A 22649-nucleotide genomic window follows, 5' to 3' on the forward strand; every position below is an offset into this window, starting at 1 on the left:
AAACAAAGATTCCATTTATATATTTTCAATGCACAGTATACCATATCATATTGGCAGTAATCTTCTGCAGGGTTTTAAGAGTTTTGCACTGTTTGAAGATATGTAAAGCTGTGTAACATGGTACAATAATTTATACTCTACAATCGCTCGTTTTCCTCCGTTCTGAACTAGCGACCTGATCTTCATTGGGCGATGAGTGAGGAGGAGGGGAGGAGACATTGAGGAGAAGACGACTTGTGCTGTTTAAACTGCTTACCCTTGGGAGGGACTCACCACATACAGCTGGCAGGGAGCCAGGAAATGTTAAAGAAAAAATGAAAAAAGCAGTGGAGATATTCAAATGAACAACAAAAGCATCTTTTAAAGGAAATCTACTGGAAATCTATCTAAAGTATTTCCCGAGGTAGATTCCCCTTCCCTCCACTATCCCTAAACCCTTTTTATCTAATCCTTTTTTAAGCAGATCCGCCTAACTGCTTGATTTCTTCTGTTCTTTGTGTGTGTCTCCGGCAGCAGGGAAAGTGTGCACAGCTCAGGTGACATGCCCGAAGAACAGAAGACATCACGCAGGTAGACAGATCTGCTAAAGAATTAGATAAAAGGGTTTAGGGATAGTGCGGGGAGGGGGAACCTCCGTCAGGAACTACTTCCTGATGCTCGAATTCCTTTAAATCAACATGCCAGAGGCTACTTTGACCTATCATTGTGTTAAATGACCTTCCTGATGACAGGTTCCCTTCAAAGAAACACAAATACTGGGTTAGATCTATAGCATTCCCTTTCACTAGGTGGCAGAACATTACACAGGTTTTAAAAATAATTTTAAATAATTTTATAAAAATTTCTGTCTATAAACTCACTACTTACAACTTAAAGGCTGTGAACACTAGTGCAAGAATCTCTCCCTTTTATGGGAGCCTAATTAAAGTTAGAATGTCAATGTCAATAATTGACATGCTACAGATTTTAAAGGAAGTCTACCTCTTTCTCAAGTATTATTATCTGCTGGCAGCATTTTGTAGAAAATGGGATCTGAAATATACTGGTTTATATTTCTTTCTATTATCCTGTTTGAGAGGAATTGCCATTTTATTCCATACACAAATTAGGTAGTTTTATGCACCCGGGCGTGCCCTTCGCACCTTGGGAAATGCTATCCCCGCCTGGACCACTACTTTGTACATCAGATATACAGGAGATTTGTCTTGGGAGAGGCATGGGGTGACACTGGGAGAAGAGGGAAGTGATCAAAGCAGAATAGTAGTGCTCTGAGTGCTGACGACAGAACTGGTGCACCAACTGATCCATTTGCATATGGATTAAACCAGGAATATCTTTAAATAGACATAATGAACAGGCATAATGAAGACATGTTGGAAATCCTATAATGCTTGTTGAAAGCAATAGATTCCCTTTAAATTTATAAATCATTATATGCTGGCAGTGTTAACCTGTGGAGTTTACACTGTGGGGGAATTTATCATATGCCGGCCATAGCGGACACAAAAACATTTTGGGGGATATTTATCACGAGCGCCAGCGTATGATCGCCCTGCCGCTGCGAATTCGCAGCCCGATACATCAAGAGGCTTCTGCGTAGAAAAAAACGCAGCCTATGAAAAGTCGCCGGCAGCAGCGAGTGTGCAGGCGCGGGGACAGTAACGCCCCGCGCCGGCCCACTCCCGTCCGGCCGCGCCCCCCGCTCAGCCGGCCGCGCCCCCCCCCTTCACGCCCCACTGGCGTGAAGGTGGCGGATTGGGGAAAATAATCGCAAAAGCTAGCAATAAGCTAGCATTTGCGATTATTTCAGGGCCTCTGCGCCACTGGCGGTGCGCAGAGGTCCTGATAAATATGCCCCTTTGCGTCTATGTTTGTGTCTCTGGCCTTACAATTACACTGGGGAGCTTTTTTTTTGTGATGCCTGGAGTTTTTCAAATAGCTTCCATTTCTCTTCAGCAGTTCTAGCATACAAGACATTGATTGTTTCCATCAAGAAATAAGTATGATGAAAGAAAGGTACCATGGACGATGGGATACACATATGATGGCTCATCATCGAATATCACAGAAACGAGAAAATCTCTAGTCTTCCACTACCAAATATTACATTAATTTCCAAAATTTCTTTAGTAAATAATGAGTAACGACTAGTTTGTGCAGTGTATACTTTATAAAGTGACAATGCCAGATCTCCAAAAGTAGAGCTGATGGGTGTCATCATTTCCAGAATCAGGACCAAACCAAACAGTTTCAACTTTTAAGCCACCAAAATGAAGATCCCCCAGTGTTATCTGTTGATACGTCCTTCTTAACGTTCCCTGATAAAAATCTGCCATCTACTGGTCAAATTTAGAAATGGATATAACTTTTATTTTGTACAGTATATCAAAAATCTAATACACTTAAAATTCTAAACAGACTACATCAATATTCATGAGCATGAGGTGTTCTGAAACGGCAGATAAAAACTGATTGATGAGCTCACATATTATAATACATATTCCAGACAAACCTCCTTTTATTACCAGGCTGCAGAGAAATATATGATCCCTACTGAACATCATATTTTACCCTCATTCTTTGGGGTATGTTTATGAAATCATGACTAGAAACCCAGGGTATGTGCAGACTGTCAAAATATCTTGCCTGTTTGAGATAATAGTGTTTTTCCGGTGACTAAACTGAAACTGTCATGAGATAGGGCAAGACAATTCTTTTTTCAGCTCTTTTTCAGCTATTTTCAGTAAGGTTTTTCGGAATGCCGATACACTTTATAGCAATGGTACAGCAACTGTGTATAAGATAACCCTCCCCCCCTTTTTTTCTAACAGGTTAGATCAAAGTTTACCTTTCTGTATGTAAAGCTGTGTCCCTAGTCCCATGGGACAGGGCAAACTTAGGCTGGGTTTACATCATATTACCGTATACACTTGAGTATAAGCCAACCCGAGTATAAGCCGAGACTCCTAATTTTAACACAAATTTTTTGGAAAAACCTATTCATTTGAGTATAAGCCGAGGGTGGGAAATGCATTGGCACAGCCTCCCCATTATATAGCCAACAAGCCCCCTGTAGTATATAGCCTGCCAGCCCCTTGTAGTATATGGCCAGCCCCCTGTAGTATATAGCCTGCCAGCTCCCTGTAGTATATAGCCTGCCAGCCCCCTCTAGTATATAGCCAGCCAGCCCCCTCTAGTATATAGCCTGCCAGCCCCCTAGTATAAAGCCTGCAGCCGCTGTAGTATATAGCCAGCCAGCCCCCTGTAGTATACTAGCCCCTGTAGTATATAGCCTGCCAGCCCCCTGTAGTACATAGCCTACCAACCTCCTGTAGTATATAGCCTGCAGCCCCTGCCCCCAATATAATGCCTGTAGGAAAAAAAACAGTGTACTAACCTTCCGACTCCGGCAGGTCTTCTTCAATACAGCGTTGTTCTGGCATCGGCTCCCTCGCAGGCGTACATAGCAGAATGTCCCTGCGACTACACAGAGCCGGAGCATCGCTGTATAGAAGAGGACCTGCAGGTTGAGTACACTGTTTGTTCTTTTTATTGACTCGTGTATAAGCCGGGGTGAGGTTTTTCAGCATATTTTTTGTGCTGAAATACTCGGCTTATACTCGAGTATGTAATTGACAAATGTTGTAAGGACATGTCAGGAGGATTCCGAACATTCTGGGTGACACCAGCTAATGCATTCCCTTCAAATGTTACATGTTTTGCAAACATATTGTCAATAGAATGTATTTTAAACCTTACAAAGGATAACATAGTACACACATATTTATAAGAAACAGTACTGACTCCCCCCACTTTATATGAAGCCTTTATATCAGTGATTTTCAACCAGTGTGCCGTGGCACACTAGTGTGCCGCGACACATGGTCAGGTGTGCCCCAGGGAAAGTTCCCCAAACTATGGTGCCCCCTGTGTTTTGTTTCCCGGCAATGCGCAGCAATGCGCAGTCACGGCTTCTTACAATGTAGGAGACGTGTACAATAACACATGCGCAAGCTTTGAACCTCGTGCTACAAAATGACGTCACCGAGGCCGGCGCATCATCCTGAGAGCGGAGAGACTCTTGCATTTGCCCACCGCCAAGGTAATGCCCACCAATAATGCTGAATATATGAGCTTTTGCCTGAGTTGGCAGAATACTCAGCATATGAGCTGGTACTTTTAGTACTCCAGCAGTATACTGCATATAACAATGAGAAATGTAAAATGAGAAATACTATAGTCATGAGGCTGGAGTACTACAAGTACCAGCCCATATGCTGAATATATGAGCTGGCACTTGTACTCTGGCCTCATGGCCATAGTACTTCTCATTGTACCCCTTTATTTTGCAGTATATGAGCCACATAATAATCAGCACCATATACTAAAAACAGGGAGAAACTGAGAACTGTTGAGGAAGAGCTTCGTGTTTGTCTTTCCACCATTCCTGCCAGGATATCCCTTTTGTGTTTATCGAAACAGGCCCAGGTTTCACACTGAGTGAGTAAAATAAATTTAGAATCTATATTATTAACTATATGTATAATATGACTGTTTTAGTGTCATTTTGTGCTATTTTGGTTGTTGGTGTGCCCCAGGATTTTCTAAGTATAAAAAGTGTGCCGCGGCTCAAAAAAGGTTGAAAATCACTGCTTTATATCACCATATAGAATTCATATTGTATAATGCAGCATATTTGTTGTGGAAGGGGACTTACACATTTCCTTTACATGTCCCTGTAATTTTTTAATTTATTTCACTTTATCTGAAGTATAAGCAGGTTAAGAGAAAAAAAAGTCACCTACATATAATTTAAAAATAAAGAACATTTCTCTTTCCTCTCTCTGCTCTCTAAAGAAGAGGCGGTTCAGTGAATCGGCCAGCCACAAGATGGCGCTGACCGGACGACATACTGGTTCTTGAGCACCTGCCAGCCGTAACATGGTGGGAATGGGCGGTGTGTAATAGCCGTACGCTCCTCCCCCTGAGCTGTCTGCTTCCTCCCTGCACTTTCCACTTACAGTGTGAGCTCCAGGGGCCGGTGGTGTCATGGCGCTGTACATCGTCCACTGCTTCCTGCTCGCCCTCCTCCCGGCTGTGCTGGCTAAGAAAGGGGACGTGATAGACATCACTGACGACAGCTGGAGGGACATCCTGCAGGGGGAATGGATGATCAAATTGTAAGTGTCACTGTGGGAGTGATCATGTGATGTGGCACTACAACATGTCTGCTACTTGTAGTCCTACAGCAGGAGGAGACTGTACATGTCTTGTGCTGCGGAAGTGGAGCTCTAGGTGTGCTGGTATTTGTAGTCCTACAGCAGCAGGAGACTGTACATGTCTTGTGCTGCGGAAGTGGAGCTCTAGGTGTGCTGGTACTTGTAGTCCTATAGCAGGAGGAGACTGTACATGTCTTGTGCTGCGGAAGTGGAGCTCTAGGTGTGCTGGTACTTGTAGTCCTACAGCAGTAGGAGACTGTACGTGACTCATGCTGGTACTTGTAGTTCTTCAATAGCTGTAGCTCTCATACCTCTTCAGTCTCGCAGCCCTAGATTCATATGAACCCTGTTGCTATAGCCGCTATACATCATGTTGTACATGTCAAAATACAAATCCATGTGGCATCTGTTTGCCTTGTTATTATCGTGTTTGTTTTCATATTAATAGATGATAAACTTTTGCCCATTTCTTTGTCTTGTTTTCTATTGCAAAAAGCAAGACAGAAGAAAAAGACAAAGGGGCTCATTTACTAAGGGTCCTGCGCCGCACTTTCGTTGGATATTTCCATTTGTAAGAGGATTCTGGTGCAATCGCACCGGCTTTCATGCGACACAAATTGGGGGACGGCCCATGGGACGATCCGACTGATTCGGATTCAAGCGCGGGATTTAACTTTTAAATTGTGTCGCAAGCCATGCACTTACAAGCGCTGGGAAGAAGGTGAACTCTGGCGGGGAAGCGACACCTGCAGGATAACGGGTGCACAATCTAAGGCTACATTCACACGACCGTATGATTTCTCCAGTCCTGTATTTACGGGCCGTATGAGCCCGTATATACGTGACGTTTTTCATCCGTATGCAGCACGTATTTAACCCATATTTTCTACATGCCCATAGACTTTAAGGGCATACAGAACTGAAATACGGGAGAAAATAGGACATGCTCTATATTTTTATACGGCCAGTATACGGTACGTACACTCCAGTGTCAAAAACGGCAATATAAATGGTTGGACGTATTGTCCATTGAAATGAATGTGGCCGTATGTAACCCGTAAAAAAACGGTACGTATATGGCCGTTTTTATACGTCCGTGTGAATGTAGCCTTAGTGAATTGCGGCAGAGTTCATCCTCGTCGGAAATTCCGAATGGGGGATCGTGCAGGGACCGGGTAAGAAAAGGTGCCCAAAATATCCAAAATTAACGGGAACCTGTCAGCTGGTTTGGGACTAAACCTCCAGACTGTATACAGCTGGGGTTAGGGTCGCCCCATCGCGGAGAAACCCAGATGAAAGTATTTGTGGGTTGTATAGGATGGGTCCACATGGACCTACCAAACGTATTCAGTGCACCCCTGCTCTGCAGAGAAATCTGGGTGGAGAGTTGCTGTGGGTCCTATGAGATAGGTCTGCAAGTGCTCAGTATCCAGATCATGGCGACACATCTCATCTGAACCGTGGATACATTTGACCCAATTTGTCTGAATAGTGGAGACATGCAGAGCTGTATATCCCCTCTGTATAAACTGCCTCTAACGTGCTAAACAAGTCATAAGTCTATGGGTTATTGACACACTTATGCATGTCTTGTGTATATCTTGTGACTAGGTGTGATTATAAATCAAGCTAGATCATAGCTACCGAATGTGCACAATTTTCCTTAACCCGTGATGATAATAATAATCTTTATTTATATAGTACCATCAAATCTTGCAGCGCTTTACAAATCACATGATTGCAGCATTTCCCTGACAACCACTGACAGGTTTATAGCTGGAATGCAGCATGTGTCATCCATGGGTGCCCGCCCTGCTCCGGTGTACACACCTAGGGTTACTATAATGTATAGACACAATGGAGAATCTGGCTTTAAAGGTAATCTTGAAAATCAAGAATGATAAACCAGGGACCCTTACTCATAGATCCAGGCACCGTGCCTGTGGTAACCTTCTTATATTTGTAATCCATGACCTCCTTCTAATGAGCCTCCAGGGCTGTTACAATGAGCCAAGCAGGTCTCCCCTCCCATTGCACTTCCTCCTGCTAGATTACACAGGCAGAGGGAGGAGGGAAAGAGCAGGGGGGAAGGTGAGATATATTCTGCTCATGGTAAGAACCTGTGAATCTGCAGCACTGAGGGGCAGTGGCAACGCCCCCAGAGCCCTTCTGGCTTATTAGCATGAATGTAAAAGTTGATTTTAGGAAAGAAGGTGGTCGTGGATAATAAAGTTTATCATGTTTTGATGGTGGATTTACTAGGATGTGCAAAGGATTAGGTCTGTTTAAATGTACTGAGAAGCAGAAATGTAGCTAATGATGAATATTTGTATTAGAATGGTCATAACTCATCGCTCAGGACCTGTAGCTTCCTTTACTAAGAGTGGTATTGCCCTGCAGCTATGCCCCCTGGTGTCCTGCTTGTCAGAAGCTGCAGCCGGAATGGAAGGAGTTTGCAGAATGGGGAGATGATCTCAATGTGAACATCGCCAAAGTGGACGTCACGGCACAGCCAGGTAATGACATTGTAACAAGACATCTTTCTCTGCTTCCCGTACAGATTGTGTACTCATACATTCGCCAGACCTGGGCCTCTGGGAGTATCCGCTGCTGCTCTTTTGGACTAACCTGACCCAACCGATCAGTATGAAAATGGATTGTCCGAGTGGTAAAAAGAGTTATTAGGAATCCTCTTCCGTCATCTTCCATGTTGTGGTATATGGGGTTCACAGTATTAGATATGTGGTATAAGGTTCATGCCTGTATAAGTAAAAAAACATAGATGCCCTAGGAAGCTATGGGTGCACATACAAGAGTCATGCAGCGTGGAAGGTCTCTTACTTTTTATTATCTTCAGTTTGCCAGAACTTGTGACATTCCCCATCAGGAAGGAAGCAGCGTGGCTTTGGGGAGTTGTGTAATACACCCCTTTCTGTACAGTAATTTCATCCTGCATGGAAAGGTTTTTATTTCTTTTATTTTTTTTTGTCTTCACAGGTCTGAGTGGTCGTTTTATCATCACTGCACTGCCAACCATATATCAGTGAGTACCAGCGTCCAGATAGGCTCGGTGACATAGAGGCTGAACGTACACCTGGTGTGTTAGATGTATGGTCCAGCAATACGTATTACACTCTTAAATATATTAAAATCTCTGCATAAGGAGTGCTCCTACTCCCTGACTCTAGAGAGATGAGGGCATTCATAGGAAGACTGAGAATTGTCTTTTTGTTTAACCCAAAAATCTCTAAAATCGCCTAGTCCTGCTAAGGGGTTTAGAAAAGACAGGGGTTTCTTCTCCTTTACCATCAGCATTACTTCACTGCAATGGTAGTAAATAATTGTATGTGGTATCCTGTAATGGGACAAAAACATAAGTCGATTAACATAATGACCTATTTTTCGGAACACAAGGCGCACCCCAGATTTAGTCAAAAAAAAAAAGGAAAAATATGTTTGACGCCAAATCAAAATTCCCTTTTAGTCACACACAAACACATACAACTCTGCCACGTCCACTCACTCAGACGCTCGCAGCTCTGCTATGTCCACTCTCTCGGACGCACAGTTGTTCTTCAGGGAGGGTGCAGTTGTCATTGCTCTCCCAGAAATCAGAGTTTAAAATTTTTTATCTGTAATGGGACCAAGGATTATTATTAAAGCTTCATTACAGACACCTTACAGCTGATCATTGCAGTCTGTGACTATATCACAGCATCCAGAGAGCTTCACCAGAGGTCACAGGGGGCAGAGGGGTCCGTCTTTAACTAGGGATTGTCTGTAAGTCGGGTGTCCTTAATTAGGTGACCACCTGTATACTACTAGAGGGGGGTGTTGTAGGATTCCTGTATACAGCCATTGAGGAGGATGACTTGATACATATATACTACTATGTTGTAGGCTTCCTGTATACAGTCATTGAGGAGGATGACTCGATACATATATACTACTATGTTGTAGGCTTCCTGTATACAGTCATTGTGGCAGTGAATGTTGGTATCATCTTCCTAACAGAGGATAATCTCTCTGTAAACATTATTGTTCCTGTTCAGTGTCTCCAGGCCCTGGCAGTGTGCCCGCTGTGCCAGTCTCTTCAGGATCAGTAGTATTTCATTCAATGGAAAGGTCAGACCTGTTTGGCAAGTTCTGCAGTATCCTCCAAGGTTGATATATCAATTTACAAATGAAGCTGGAAGCACAAATAGTCCTGGAAGTAAAGGGCACATATAAATGTATGTAAATACAGGGCCTCTGCTTAAAGGGGGGCTCCTCAGCTATATGCAGATGTTGATGCATCCCTAGAGCAGCGTATCATGCCGTCCAGCCATTTCCTCTGATGCTGGGGGTTGGTTCTGACATAAGAAAATCCTCCACAGGGTCCGGAGACAGGAGTTACTATTGGACCCTAAGTAGCTAAGCTGAGGTTTATAACCATTTCTTACTTTCTGTCTGTTTTATGTAGTTGTAAAGATGGCATTTTTCGGAAGTACCAAGGGTCCAGGACGCACAAGGACTTCATCAACTTTGTCAATGAAAAGGAATGGGAGTCGATAGAACCGGTGTCCTCATGGTTTAGCCCAGATTCACTGTTGTAAGTAGATAGAAGTCTCTTGTGTAGGGGGGGGGGTGCAGTGCAGTGCAAACCTTAAAGGGAACCTGTCATCAGCAATTGACCTAATAACCCACTACCATAATATTGTCAAGCAGTCCAATACCTTCTAGTTACTGTTTCTTTCATGGCACAGTCTAATGGCATCATCCAATACAATTGGTTGTATAAAGTCAAGGAGGAGGAGAGTTCAACACTGAAGTCAAAATGGGAAGCACAAATCCTTCTTCTCTGTGACTGACCTCATGCATCGGACTTCAGGAGACCTGATTAAGGATGTTTATTGATGCAGGGGCATCAATTATAGTGATGGGGGCTTTCTGATGAAGAGAGAGCTAGACTTCAGTGGTTAAATCTCCGCCTCCTTGACTTTATACAACCAATTTACATCTCGCTTCAAAGTAGATTTTCTTAATGATCCCACCACACTGGGTCATGAAAGATGCATGATAAAGAAGGCGTTTGGCTGCTTTTCAACATACTGGTAGTGGTTTATTAGGTCAATTTCTGATGACAGGTTCCCTTTAATGGATTTTGTCCAGGGTCAGTCTTTTTTATTCTGAACTAAAACCAAACCATATAAAATATACCTGTAATTTTCTGAAACTTTTTATGTGTTATTGACATGTTTTAAGCTTTTATTGGTAGGATCTATTTTCTCATAGATCACTAAAAGAAGCGCTTGCTTTCTCATTTACTATTGGGCTTTACTTTGCTTAACTCGCTGTGAAAGTAATCCATAAACTCATGCAAGTTGTCAAATCTGTATTTTATTATTTTATTTGTTTTCTACCTTTGAATTTCTCTGTTTGTTGTCGCTTTATTTCCAAATGAGTCGCCAATCCCTCTCATCACCAACTTAAAAACGTAACACCTTCACTCGCCATGATCTACTATAACGTCTTGGTGCTTCAGAGGTTGTTGTCCACTGCATAATTCCTGCCACAGTTGGCGCTAGGACTGATTGCAACAGTTAGGCTGCATTCACACGACCGCAAGGGGAACGTATATACGTCCCCCATAGACGGCAATGGGCACGTGGCACCCTACGGGAGCGGTACGGTGCCGCACACGTGCGGCTCCGTACCCCATGAAAAAATAGGACCTGTCCTATTTTTTCAGGGCAAAAGGCGCCGTGCGCCATATATCCCTATGGAGAGGGGCGGGGGTGAGCAGCGCTCTCCCCCTCCTCCTCTCCCCGCGCGCTGCTGTGTGCGTACCGTGCTACGGTACGGCGGGCACCGGTCGTGTGAATCCAGCCTTAAGCTGTTAATTCCTGCCAGTTGGGGGCCACCATCTTGGATGGCTGATCACACAGGTCCATTCTCTGAAATGTAAAATTTTACAAAATGTCAATTTTTTTTTATTTTTTGCACAAAAGATATTATTTATTTATTTAAAATCTACTACAACTTTATAAAACTTAATAAAAGTAAATAAAAGGGAGGTGTCATTTGGACGGCACAATGAAAGCAGTAAAAATGCAGTCTGCTGCAAATGTTTTTTTTTTTTTTTTTACTTTTTTTTTTAAAGCTTTCCAGTACATTATATGGAATATTGAATTGCACTACTAAAAAGTACTATTCATCCTGTAGATACCAAAACCTCACATATCTGTAATCAGAAAAAAGTTATGGAAATTAAAAACTAAAAGGACAGAGTCCTGAAGGAGTTAAAGGTTTTTTTTTATGCCCAACATAAAAGTGACTTTTGCATTGGATATGTGACCATATGAGATTGGTAGGGGTGCAGCCACATATACCCCCACTTCAAAGCTGATGGAAGTAGATGTGTTTGTCCGTTCTGTAGCTCTTCTACAGGTCTATTGTCTGTTCATATGGAAGGGAATGAAAGCCGTACTGCACAACCACTACACATTGGACGGAGAAGTCCGCTCACGATTCTGTTACAGCCTATAGTGAGGAGTGCCTGGTGTGACACCACCACCAATCTCAGCATTTCATTATGCCGCTATGTTTCAGCTGGACAATATACACAATATAACATATCCCATCTTGTGCTTCCCTGTAGAATGAGCGGCATGTCTACATTGTTCCAGCTGTCAGTCTGGATTCGGGTACGTATATTCAGTTTTTCTTTTAATATTTTGAACACCTGGTACTATGAGCTAAAGACAACAGATGCTTAAACCTCTGTCCTGTCCTGAGAGGTTACATTAAAGAGGACCTTTCACCACCCCAGACTTCCCAAACTAAACATACCATAGAGCAGGCTATAGCATCCTGATTCTGGGGCACTTGGAATTTTCCTTCTAGCCCCCTCCGTTCCAGAGATATGACCCCCGGGATCTGACGATTCTGAGGTCTGTATGGTCAGAAAGGAGGAGCTGCAGCACGGGTGGGGGGGTTGAGTATGCTAAAATCTTCTGACACCATCCAATCAGCGTCGGATGGTGTCAGATAAGAGACTCCTTTGTATTGGGGTGAGCGCGCGCCGAGCAGCGGCTGCGCTCCCGGCATCATGTGTCTGCAGTGCCGGGTGCGCTTTTAGATTGGAAAACGGCGTGATATCGCAAGATCACGCTGTGTTCCGTGTGCTGCCAGGGACAAGCAGCTGTGCGCACTGCAGACACATGATGCCGGGAGCGTGCAGCCGCTGCTCGGCGCGCGCTCACCCCAATACAAAGGAGTCTCTCATCTGACACCATCCGATGCTGATTGGATGTTGTCAGAAGATTTTAGCATACTCACACACCCCCACCCGTGCTGCAGCTCCTCCTTTCTGACCATACAGACCTCAGAATCGTCAGATCCAGGGGGTCATATCTCTGGAACAGAGGGGGCTAGAAGGAAAATTCCAAGTGCCCCAGAATCAGGATGCTAGAGCCTGCTTTATGGTATGTTCAGTTTGGGAAGTCTGGGGTGGTGAAAGGTCCTCTTTAAAGGACATCTACCACCACTTGTAGCGGTGGTAGACTGTCCCCAAACGGATTCTCGTTACCTTAGTGGTGATGGGGGACTCCTGCTGGCATGCTCCGGGCCGTCTTCTATAATGAAATATCGACTTATACATCTGCAGCACTTGCGGCCAGCCTACATGGGGGAAGGCAAACAGAAGGGGGCGTGAATAAGTTAGATTCCGACTGAGCCAGGAGGCGCTCGGCTAGCCGGTCAGCGAGCGCCTCCGGCTCGTCTGCATAAGTCGATATTTCATGATGAAGATGGCCCGGAGCATGCCAGCAGGAGTCCCCCCTCCCCCAAAAGACCCCCACCAAATATGTAACCCATAATCCTCCCCCAGCCCTATTCTACCAATGCCCTCAGAGTTCATCCATTACCTGTGGCATCAGGTAATAACCATTTTATTAGTATTGTTTCCTTTGGGACACATTACTAGCTATATAAGCAATTGATTGAGCGATCTATGTATCCTAGGTTAGCCATCCAGTCTTTTTCACTTGATAAAGGGGTCCTTGCGCCCGAAACACGTTGTGACTTGTAGACCGTCAATAAAAAGTGCGCCATTCGATCACACCACCCTCTCTAAATACTATTCTACCAATGACATTGTTTAAAAAACATTTAGGTTGGCAAGTTAGTTGTTATGGATCCCCGTATCTTGTCCCCTGGCAGTCGTATTCATGCCAACAGCTTGCCAACTGAAATTAAAAAAAAAAAAATTGTCATTGCTAGAATAGGGCTGGGGGAGGATTATGGGGGACATATTTGGTGGGGGTCTTTTGGGGGGGGGGGTTTGACAGATACTCTTTAAGGTAACGAGCAAGCATTTGGGAAAAGTCTACCACCCCTAAATGTGGTGGTAGATGTCCTTTAATGTATCGGTCTCCAGTCCAGGTTGTAAACCTTCATCTATAAGATTGGTCCAGTATATTCATTTTCAGCCTCCAGTTATAAGCAAAGCAAACTGAAATCAGAGTTGTTAAAAACAGAATAATATAAGTAGAGCATGTATCAGTAGCAGTCTTTTTTAGGATTGGGCGTTATTAATACAGAAGAGACTGCTATGATGAAGCCTTTATGAGACTCTACATGTTCTAACTGAGTATTTCTTTCCAGTACTGTCACAACTATTTTGTGGAAGACATTGGCCTTCCTGTATGGGGGTCTTACATCGTATTTGGATTAATGACCCTGTTTCTCGGTCTGATGTTGGGGCTGGTAAGTTGTTCATCTGTTTAGTAGAAGTATTTTACCTGTTAGTAAGTATTTTTATTTGTTAGTAAATATTCTTAGCTTCATAGCAGGTTCACATATTAAAGGGGTTGCACAAGAAATGATTATTAATGGCTTATCCTTAGGCATGGAAGTGGTCTGACCCCTGTAACCTTCTTATCCTTAACACTCACATCCTGCTAAAATGTAATATTTGACAATGCTACCATATGCATATGGTGGGTTCTTGTATTTAAATATGAGAAATATTGGTTGAGCCATAAATATGAGAGAAATTATGACACTTCTTCTATAGGGTGCTCCTGCTGCACAAGTGGCATATCTAGCTGCAGGTCCTTAACACTCGGGTCCAAAATATCCCTACACAGGATCCCCTAGGACAGTGGCGGCGAACCTATGGCACGGGTTCCAGAGGTGGCACTCAGAGCCCTCTCAGTGGGCACTCAGGCTGTTGTCCCATGGTAGAGTTCGCCAGACAGGGAATCTCCTGCAGTCTATGAAGCATCCCGGTCTACCTAAGACTGCAGGAAGAGAGGAGGTGGGGATAGGGTCATGTTATCATTGGAGCTCCTTGTGTCCGACCCCTGAATCTTCCTGTTCCGGGGGTCTGTCCACGGAAGCTCCAATTGCAATCCAAATATCCTCTCGTTCTGACAAAGATATTGATGCCCTCTGGCCCATTGAAAGCTGTGGTACAGCACTGAGCAAGAAGATTGCAATAAGTTGCTGCTTGAATTGCTGTATTGGCACTTTACAAAAAATGTGCAGGTTTTGGGTTGCAATTTGGGCTCTCGACCTATAAAAGGTTCGCCATCACTGCCCTAGGGGGAATTCAGCTATGTGCTCCATTGTATGATGTTCCCAACGTTTAACCTGCACCTTTCGGGTGTGAATTTGTTCAGGCTTTAGCTAGGGCGAAGGAGTGGGGGTAGGAACATGCTGCATCGGTCCACTTCACCACTAGGTACACCCTTCTTCACACTCCTCCATGCCCACTTGGCTTGGAGATGGTGTAAGGGGGGAATAATTGCAATTCCTGGCAGTACAACCACAAATTGCAATAATTTCAAGCTTTGTATGCCAGAAAAGTGTCATAGAAGTCCTGATAAATATCCCCCACATTTTCCAGTTACCGAGGGGCCTGGTTTTACTGCAGTTTTCCGCACACTGTGTTTACTCATAAGAAATCATGCAATAGGGTTACTAGAAGGGAAAGGGCTTATCTGACAGCCTGAATAGATTATTAATCTGTTTTTTTCTGCAGGTGCTGGTATTCATTGCAGATTATCTGTGTCCAACAAAAAGACAACGGCCTCAAGGATTCGCCTATCCTAGTAAGTGCTTATGATGCATCAGTAGCTCCAGGAGACCTCAGGTCTAGTACCGTATTTTTCAGATTATAAAACGCCCCGGATTATAAAACGCATCGGATTATAAGGCGCTACATCAATAAATGCTTTCTAAAATATCTAGGTTCATATATAAGGCGCACTTGATTATAAGGATGAATGACCAGCAGGTGGCAGACCTGTGCACAGTTCAAGGAGTGTTGTCTGTAAGTATGGTTCATATATAAGGCGCACTGGACTATAAGGTGCACCTTTGATTTCTGAGAAAAACAAAGGATTTTTTTGTGCGCCTTATAGTCCTAAATACGGTACAAATGAGAAGCAATTGGAGCTCGGGAAATAATCTAATACAGTGCTGTCATCCCTTAGAAGCAAACTCTAATAACTTAAGAGCAACTTATAAGAGCTCCCCAACTAATCTGCCTCCCATTCTTATTTTTTTGTGGGGAATTCCATCTTGTTAGAACAAGATTCTTACTTATTCCTGCAAAGTTTGCTGAAATGTTAGATGCATTTTAAACGGCCCCTGATTTTTCAGAAAAATTTGCAGTGATGAAAGTGCATTTAAGAATCTTTGTTATATTTGAGAGCAAAGTGATTCATTGTCTACTTACTTTTTTCCATAATGTTCTCTCCCTTCCTGATACAATTGCCTGCTGGAAAATGAAGAGCACAAGTTACATTGGCCCACATTTATAAATATCTCTGCGCCAGTATTCTAGCGTAGTTTTCACATATCTACAATGTTTCAGCCACGGCACAATACTTAACACCTAAAGTGGTGTTCCGGTGTGCATTCGTACCGGCGACCATGTTTGTCAACAAGTCGACCATAATTGTAGTGGATGGTCGTTAAACTTGGTGCACCAGAAAAAACCTATTGCATTCAGTTTATGTGCATTCGGCACGTGCAGGTTGCACCATATAATTGAAGACTGTGTGCCAGTCTCCATTAGTTTGGTGCACTGTGCACATTAGTGAGGCAAATCCAGGCAATTACTGTATGTCCAGAAACAGTTTATTCTAAGTATATACTTGCGGTCATGCAAGGTTTATTCAAAGGTCCACAGTCTTCAAGGGCGGATTGCCACACAACATCATTGTGACCTATCTCCATCACTGGACATCATTAAATTAAATGCATCCAGCACCTAAAACATTCACTTCTTATGGCCTTGTTCATTTTGAGAAACTTGGTCTGTGTTTTCGGGGATCCATAACCGGGCTCTGGCTATGCGGGAGCTCACTGAGTTCTGCAACTTCTGTTATTTCAGAAAATCTTTCTCCTGAAGCAGCAAGACTACTTAAAGAAATGGAAGAGGAGGAGGAGGATCAAGAGGAGGATGGGGAGGCTGCAGGGGGCGATCGCTCAAAGGAAAACCTACGAAAACGACTTGGAAAATCCTAATTCCTAGTTTTGATTGTCATTTGTAACAGGTAACTCTTCAGAACTGAAATAACATTTTTAGTTTCTACATTGTATTAGGCAATGTATCCGGCAAAGTGTAAATGGTCATGTGCTTAATATGGGCTACAAACTGGGGGAAGTTTGCAGCCTGTTGGCGATGGAAGGGATGAGCACTCCTCATCACTGTCATCTCCATAGGAGCTGGACAGCAGCAATGCAAATCCGGGAAGGAATAGGACCTGCTCTATAATTTGCTGGTCAGGATGTGGTGAGACCTAGAGCTTGACCATTCTTGTTAAAAATTTTATTTTAGTAATATGTAAATTAACTGCAGAGGCTACTGGGGTGTGTACTAGCCTGGTCGGGCACTGGGAGCTAAGGCCACTCCACGCCCCAGTAGCCTCTGCAGTTAATTTACATATTACCAAAATAAAGTTTTTAACAGGTTAGCTTCCAGGATTATTAAATTACATATTCGGGCAGAGATGGGCAGGAGGAATCTACCATGAGATTCCACATGGTGGAATTTTTTAAGCAGTATGTGTAAATCAGGTTTCTGTATACACTGAGAAATAAAGTAACCTGATAACATGTCTAATGACTATTTACAGTCACTCGATACATCAATCTCCTTAGAGAGCAGAATCATTAAGGGAATTTTTCTCTACTTATGGAAAGTGTGAATCATGGTTGAAATGATTGAGGCAGAAACAAGACACTGGGAAACATGTATCAAAGATTTTGGCGAGACTTTTTTTTGAGACTTTTTGTGGTACTTGTGCTAAAACAGTCTCCCTTCAAAGTTCACCATTGTCTAGTTTTCTGCAGTGTTTTGTTAGCTATCACCCGAATCCAGTTGTGAAAGTTGGGACTTTAAAAAAAAAAAAGTCCCAACAAAAAAGACGGAGAAAGCCAGACTTATGATACATGTGCCCCACAGAGAAGCTTCTTTCCTCAGTGAAGAATAATAATAGTAAACTTAGTAGTATCTCATTATTAGTTACTTTAGACATTTCTAAGTTGAGCTGTTGTTTTCTGTTTGCAGTTAGTAAAGGACAAGTCCCTTGAACCTGGCAGTAGAACAGCAGCTGCGGCGCGTTTCATTCCCATAGACGAGACGTCTGCTCCAGTTCTCAGACCGACCCCCCCGTTGATAGTCTTCACTCCTGGCAGAGATATGCCGCCTTCTTCCTGTGTCTTCCTGATGAGACTGGACCTACTGACTGATACATGGCAGAGGCTTCCAGAAGAGATTGTCAGACTCCAGTATCTGTGTGTTGTATGTGTCATTGTAGCTATATACAAGCCCTGGAGGCTCCTGTCTACATCACGTCTTGTCTGTACTGACAGCACATTGAGCGTTCTGTGTTCTTTCAGCAAAGTAAAATGCTATTATAACAATTAGCTATGTAAGGTATACATACAACAGGTGTCCGTGTAGAAATGAACCTTAAGTCTGTTTAATCAGTGATGCACCTAGCTGTATGCTGGGTGTTGTAGTCTCGGACCATTTTTCTGAGACACTTGTATGTTGGATGTCCACATTACACCAATGGCTTCACAATCCATAATGTTTAGCGAGGACGTATTATATGAGATCTATACATGCTGCAATGTTTTATTGGATGCCGAGGGGAATCCAGGGACATTGTGCCACCATCTTACAATCCTGCTTCATTATTTGGGTGCTATTTAAGCTGTTGGGCCCATTTTACTATTCCCTATGCTACTGCTTTCTTTTACCATGTAATGTTTAGACTTTAAAATTTAGACTTTTAGGTTTACTATAGTAGTGTTGCCGTAAAGCAGGCTGATTCTTTTAAAGAGACAGACATCTGCATCTATAGGGGTATTTGTTATAGGTTAAGCACAGCATCTTTTCTCTGCTGCTTTTCGGACAAAGAACCAGATCAGTACTATAAATAAGTATTTCAAGCCTGTAGAGGTTTCCTATTGGCCACTGAGCTAATTTGGGAAGCCCTTTTTAGAACAATATGGACATTGATAGTATATGGCTACAATATGCCAACGGCAGCTGATCAGTGAAGTTAACTACATATAGCGCTTCATTGTAGGTATATATTGAGGTTCAAGAATCAGGTTCTCTTCTTATCAAGTATTACATGTCCAATCCATGCACCATCAATATCCACCATACAATACAGCTTCAAGTAGATGGTATTGTAGACCCGGCTTCAACCACTGCTTTGTGGCACACAAAATGTAAAGGGCTTTGGTTAAAATGGAATTGTAGGGGTCCCCAACAACCTGCCCACCCCTCTTGTAGCACCTCATCCCCTGTATACAATCATTTGAGATTTAGTTCTGGTTCAATCTACTGTTCCCTCCATAAACAATCTCATGAGATGGTAATAATGTGAAAACTTTTCCAAGCAAGTTTATTATATTAATTACAGGACTCCTGTAATTAATATAACTGGGAAATCTATAAGGGACAATACGGTTTACCCACTACTTGATAGTATTGTGTATATTACATCGTTTTTTGGTTTGTACTACATTATTATACTGGTAAACGTCTGACACGATGTCACATACACCGAGTGTTATTTATTAAGTCCATTCCTCCTATTGATATAGGGCATACGGTATGTGGTGACCTGAGACCAGTCAGATCCCTGCATTTCTTACTTGCCCCTGAGTGTGATGGGTTTATATGGAGATCTTTGTTTAGGTTCTTATACATGGAGCCCTCGAGCTGTGTGTATGTATGGCCCTCTCTCCAGGGTATATGGATGTTAAAAAGAACTCAGCACTGTGTAACATAGACCATGTGAAAATATATTTTGTATTTTTGTAACTGGCTGGATGCTATTAATAAACAGGGTTTTGCTTTTGTGACACGTGCATGATTACTTTATTAAAGTAATAGTCCAATGGATATCTTATTTAAAGGACTAAACCTCTTCTACTTGTGCCTAGTGTGGGCGCTAAACCTGCAGAACCCCCAGTTAAAGAAGTAGCAGCAGCAAATATCATCAGACTTTCTTCAATAACCAATTGAGGTGAATCTTTCTTTTTAAAACTAGAAACATGGCACGTTGTAATTTTCCATGTCACCACTAGATGGCAGGTTTTTACTTCCACAAGTGACTCCTATGACCCTCTGTGCTTTTTGGAGCATTTTGTGCACTTGCTTACTTTTAAAGGTTAGATCCATTAGATCGAGAATTGCTTGATTAGAGCTATCTGATATTATAAGCCTCAACTTTAAAAGAGCACAGTCACTTTGCCAAAAATGTTTAGGTTAAGTACAGTACAAATGTCTGGAGATGTTCTGAATCAGAGCTAGCCAAGTGGTACCGAAGCTCTAAAGAAGTGGGGGAAAACTAAATTTAAAAAAACAACAACTTTTCTTTGTACTTTCCAATAAATATTCTGTCCTCAGATCAGAGGGTACCAGATCAGCCAAACATCTAACCAATTAACTGATCCACCAATAGAAAGAGCTTTACTCCAGTACCCAAACCTTTTGTCCATGTGGCTGTAATGACTTTCATAATGGACAGTGGGAAAGGAATATGCTTGAGGCTGCGTTTACCATGCGTTTAGAAAAGCAACGCAAACACCCGGGGGCAAGGCCTGTTGAGAATTGCATGTATTTCAATGGAAATACATAAGCGATCAGGCTGCGCAATGTAAATGCCACATGTGTCCACACCCTCAATCGAAGATGGTGTTTGGTGGAAGCTCTGGACAGCTGTGAATAAATACCTAGCATTTATATTCCAGGATTGTAGCTGGACTCTGATACAGCACAGTCCCTCCAATCTAAATAACTTAGGTATTGAAGTAGAAGACTGCTACAACAGTGACTCTTAGCAGAGCAGAAGGACTTGTGTTCAGTGAAGTTATCTTACATATGAGTGCACCTCCTTGGCCAAAGTCCAGCTGCAATCCTGAAATATATATATTAATATATATATTACACATTTTTCAGTCCTACTGTCACTAAACGTGCAAAAGTATGGTTATACATGTTTCCAGGGTAACAGCCAAATGGTCAAAACTGCTGGCAAACCCCTTTGCAAACCAAAAATGTGCAAATTTGTGTCCTATCTGCAATACAAAAAAAAAACCAGTCATATGCTTGATTTTCAATGAATCCATGAAGCCCCTAACCATCTCCCCCTCACAATAACAAAAGACCGTAATAAATTTCCAAACTAAAGTTAAACGATTTTCATTGTGTTATTGCGTTTACATTGCATTTATGTAAATGTAATGTTAGGCCTCATGCACATATTGTCTATGGCTGCCATGGGCTATAAGCACTGGAATACTTCTTTAATAATACAAAATGGGAGAGATTTACCATGCGTACGATGGACACCCCGCCCCTCCGGCATCCGCCTAGGATACACCTAGGGGGTCATTTATCTTATCTCTCTTTATTTTGGCTAGTTTTTGTCTTTGGTAATTTATCAATCCCACTTTTTCCTTGTGTTAAATGTTTTTTTTCTTTTCTCTTTTTGAGACATTTGTTACAAATGTCTTAAGTCACTTCTTTCCATTTTCCAAGTTTTTCTTAAGTATGGTTTGATCTGGAGTTTTTTGCGCAAAAAAAGTCACAAATTTGAGACAATTTAAAACGAAAAATGTCATTTGCAACATTTAGAATAGAAGAAAATGTGTCTTACTGACAATAAACAAATGTCCAACGCACATTTCAAAATGTCTCCAAAAAAGGCGCAAAAATTGCAATGCGCCAAAAAATGTTTCAAAAAAGCAGGAAGAAAAATAAGAATAAATGCCACCCCCCCCCCCCCCCCCTAGAGTCTTAGAGTGTGGTCACACGGTGCATGTTTAAACACATTGAAGAAGCATGTATTTTAGCATGTTTACCATTAATTTAACTGCTTTGAATTGGTTTTCTTCATATGTGGAGCTATAAGCAGCTTGGAAAACTGTAAACGCACCAAGAACGCACCCCTACCCCTCCCCCTTAGGCCTTCTAATGGATCCAGCAGGTGTCTGCACTGGCGGTCAAAGCTAAGCCAGAAAAACTATGTGAATGTTGCAGGTGAACATAGTAGTGCTTCCTCCACCACCAGCCATTACCTCTCCGCACCCGGCGGTTTGCCTGAAATTTGCTCGCTAATGTTCCTAATGGCCTATAGGGAAGTCAGGAGTTACCATTTATACTGATACACTATAACACAACCACTCAATTTACATCTACGTTAAGTTGCTCATTAGATGTGAGAGAGAGTTGGCTGTAGTGATGGCTCAGCACCGTCCCGGTCGCTTTAATTAGAATAGTAATTTGCTGCACATTTATCTCCATAGCCATCAATGCTGAGCAATCTGCTGCCTAATTGTAACCAATAGGGAGGTGAGACAGGAGCTTTATCTATCAAAATGTCCAAAAAATAATTACAGCAGAAGAAGAGCAGCGTCACAAGGGGAACCAATCAGAAGCATCCTGTGTACATTGCTATGGACAACACTCATCTTATATGCAATGTTTATTATGAATCCTCATGTTTTCTGTTGGCTCATATTAGCCATCATGAACCTATTTCTGCTCTGTACCTAACGGATTGTTCATATAGAGCTACTATACTGGGCAGCCAGGGTTTTGTGTTGTTAAGGCTACATACACACCATGTATACTGTAGTACGGCGGGCATACATTGGCGCAGGGGATGAGCGCTGCTCACCCCCGCCCCTCTCCATAGGAAAACACCGCGCACTGCGCCTTTTTCTGTAGAAAGATAGGACACGTCGTTGTTTAATAAATAGGTTAACAACTTTCTAAGTAACTTTGCATTTTAATTCCTCAACATTTTTAAGTTCTCTCCGTCTGCTGTCAAAAAACCCAAGAAATTGACCTCTAGGAAAGTTAGTAACTGGTATTTGGTCCTGCCAATAAAGCTTCTTTAAATA

At 42.6% G+C, this 22649-nt stretch overlaps 1 protein-coding gene across 1 annotated transcript; it reads left to right on the top strand.

The window, feature by feature from the left end:
• The first annotated feature begins 4985 nt into the window (after positions 1-4985).
• TMX1 (thioredoxin related transmembrane protein 1) lies at positions 4986-19601 on the top strand. Its single transcript, XM_072116098.1, has 9 exons — positions 4986-5180; positions 7620-7735; positions 8217-8262; positions 9682-9810; positions 11860-11905; positions 13866-13967; positions 15247-15316; positions 16606-16768; positions 17785-19601. The coding sequence occupies exons 1-8, from the start codon at positions 5050-5052 to the stop codon at positions 16737-16739; spliced, it is 774 nt and encodes a 257-aa protein (XP_071972199.1). The 5' UTR covers positions 4986-5049; the 3' UTR covers positions 16740-16768; positions 17785-19601.
• The last annotated feature ends 3048 nt before the right edge of the window (positions 19602-22649 follow it).

This window comes from Engystomops pustulosus, chromosome 7 (genome assembly GCF_040894005.1).
Source record: "Engystomops pustulosus chromosome 7, aEngPut4.maternal, whole genome shotgun sequence".
In the NCBI taxonomy this organism is placed as follows: Eukaryota; Metazoa; Chordata; class Amphibia; order Anura; family Leptodactylidae; genus Engystomops; species Engystomops pustulosus.

What these genes read in the sequence shown, in the direction of transcription:
- TMX1 (XM_072116098.1), top strand. Translation starts at nt 5,050, where the DNA reads ATGGCGCTGTACATCGTCCACTGCTTCCTGCTCGCCCTCCTCCCGGCT. An exon ending in GGGGAATGGATGATCAAATT is followed by an intron (nt 5,181 to 7,619) that starts GTAAGTGTCACT and finishes ATTGCCCTGCAG; the next exon opens with CTATGCCCCCTGGTGTCCTG. An exon ending in TCAAGGATTCGCCTATCCTA is followed by an intron (nt 15,317 to 16,605) that starts GTAAGTGCTTAT and finishes CTGTTATTTCAG; the next exon opens with AAAATCTTTCTCCTGAAGCA.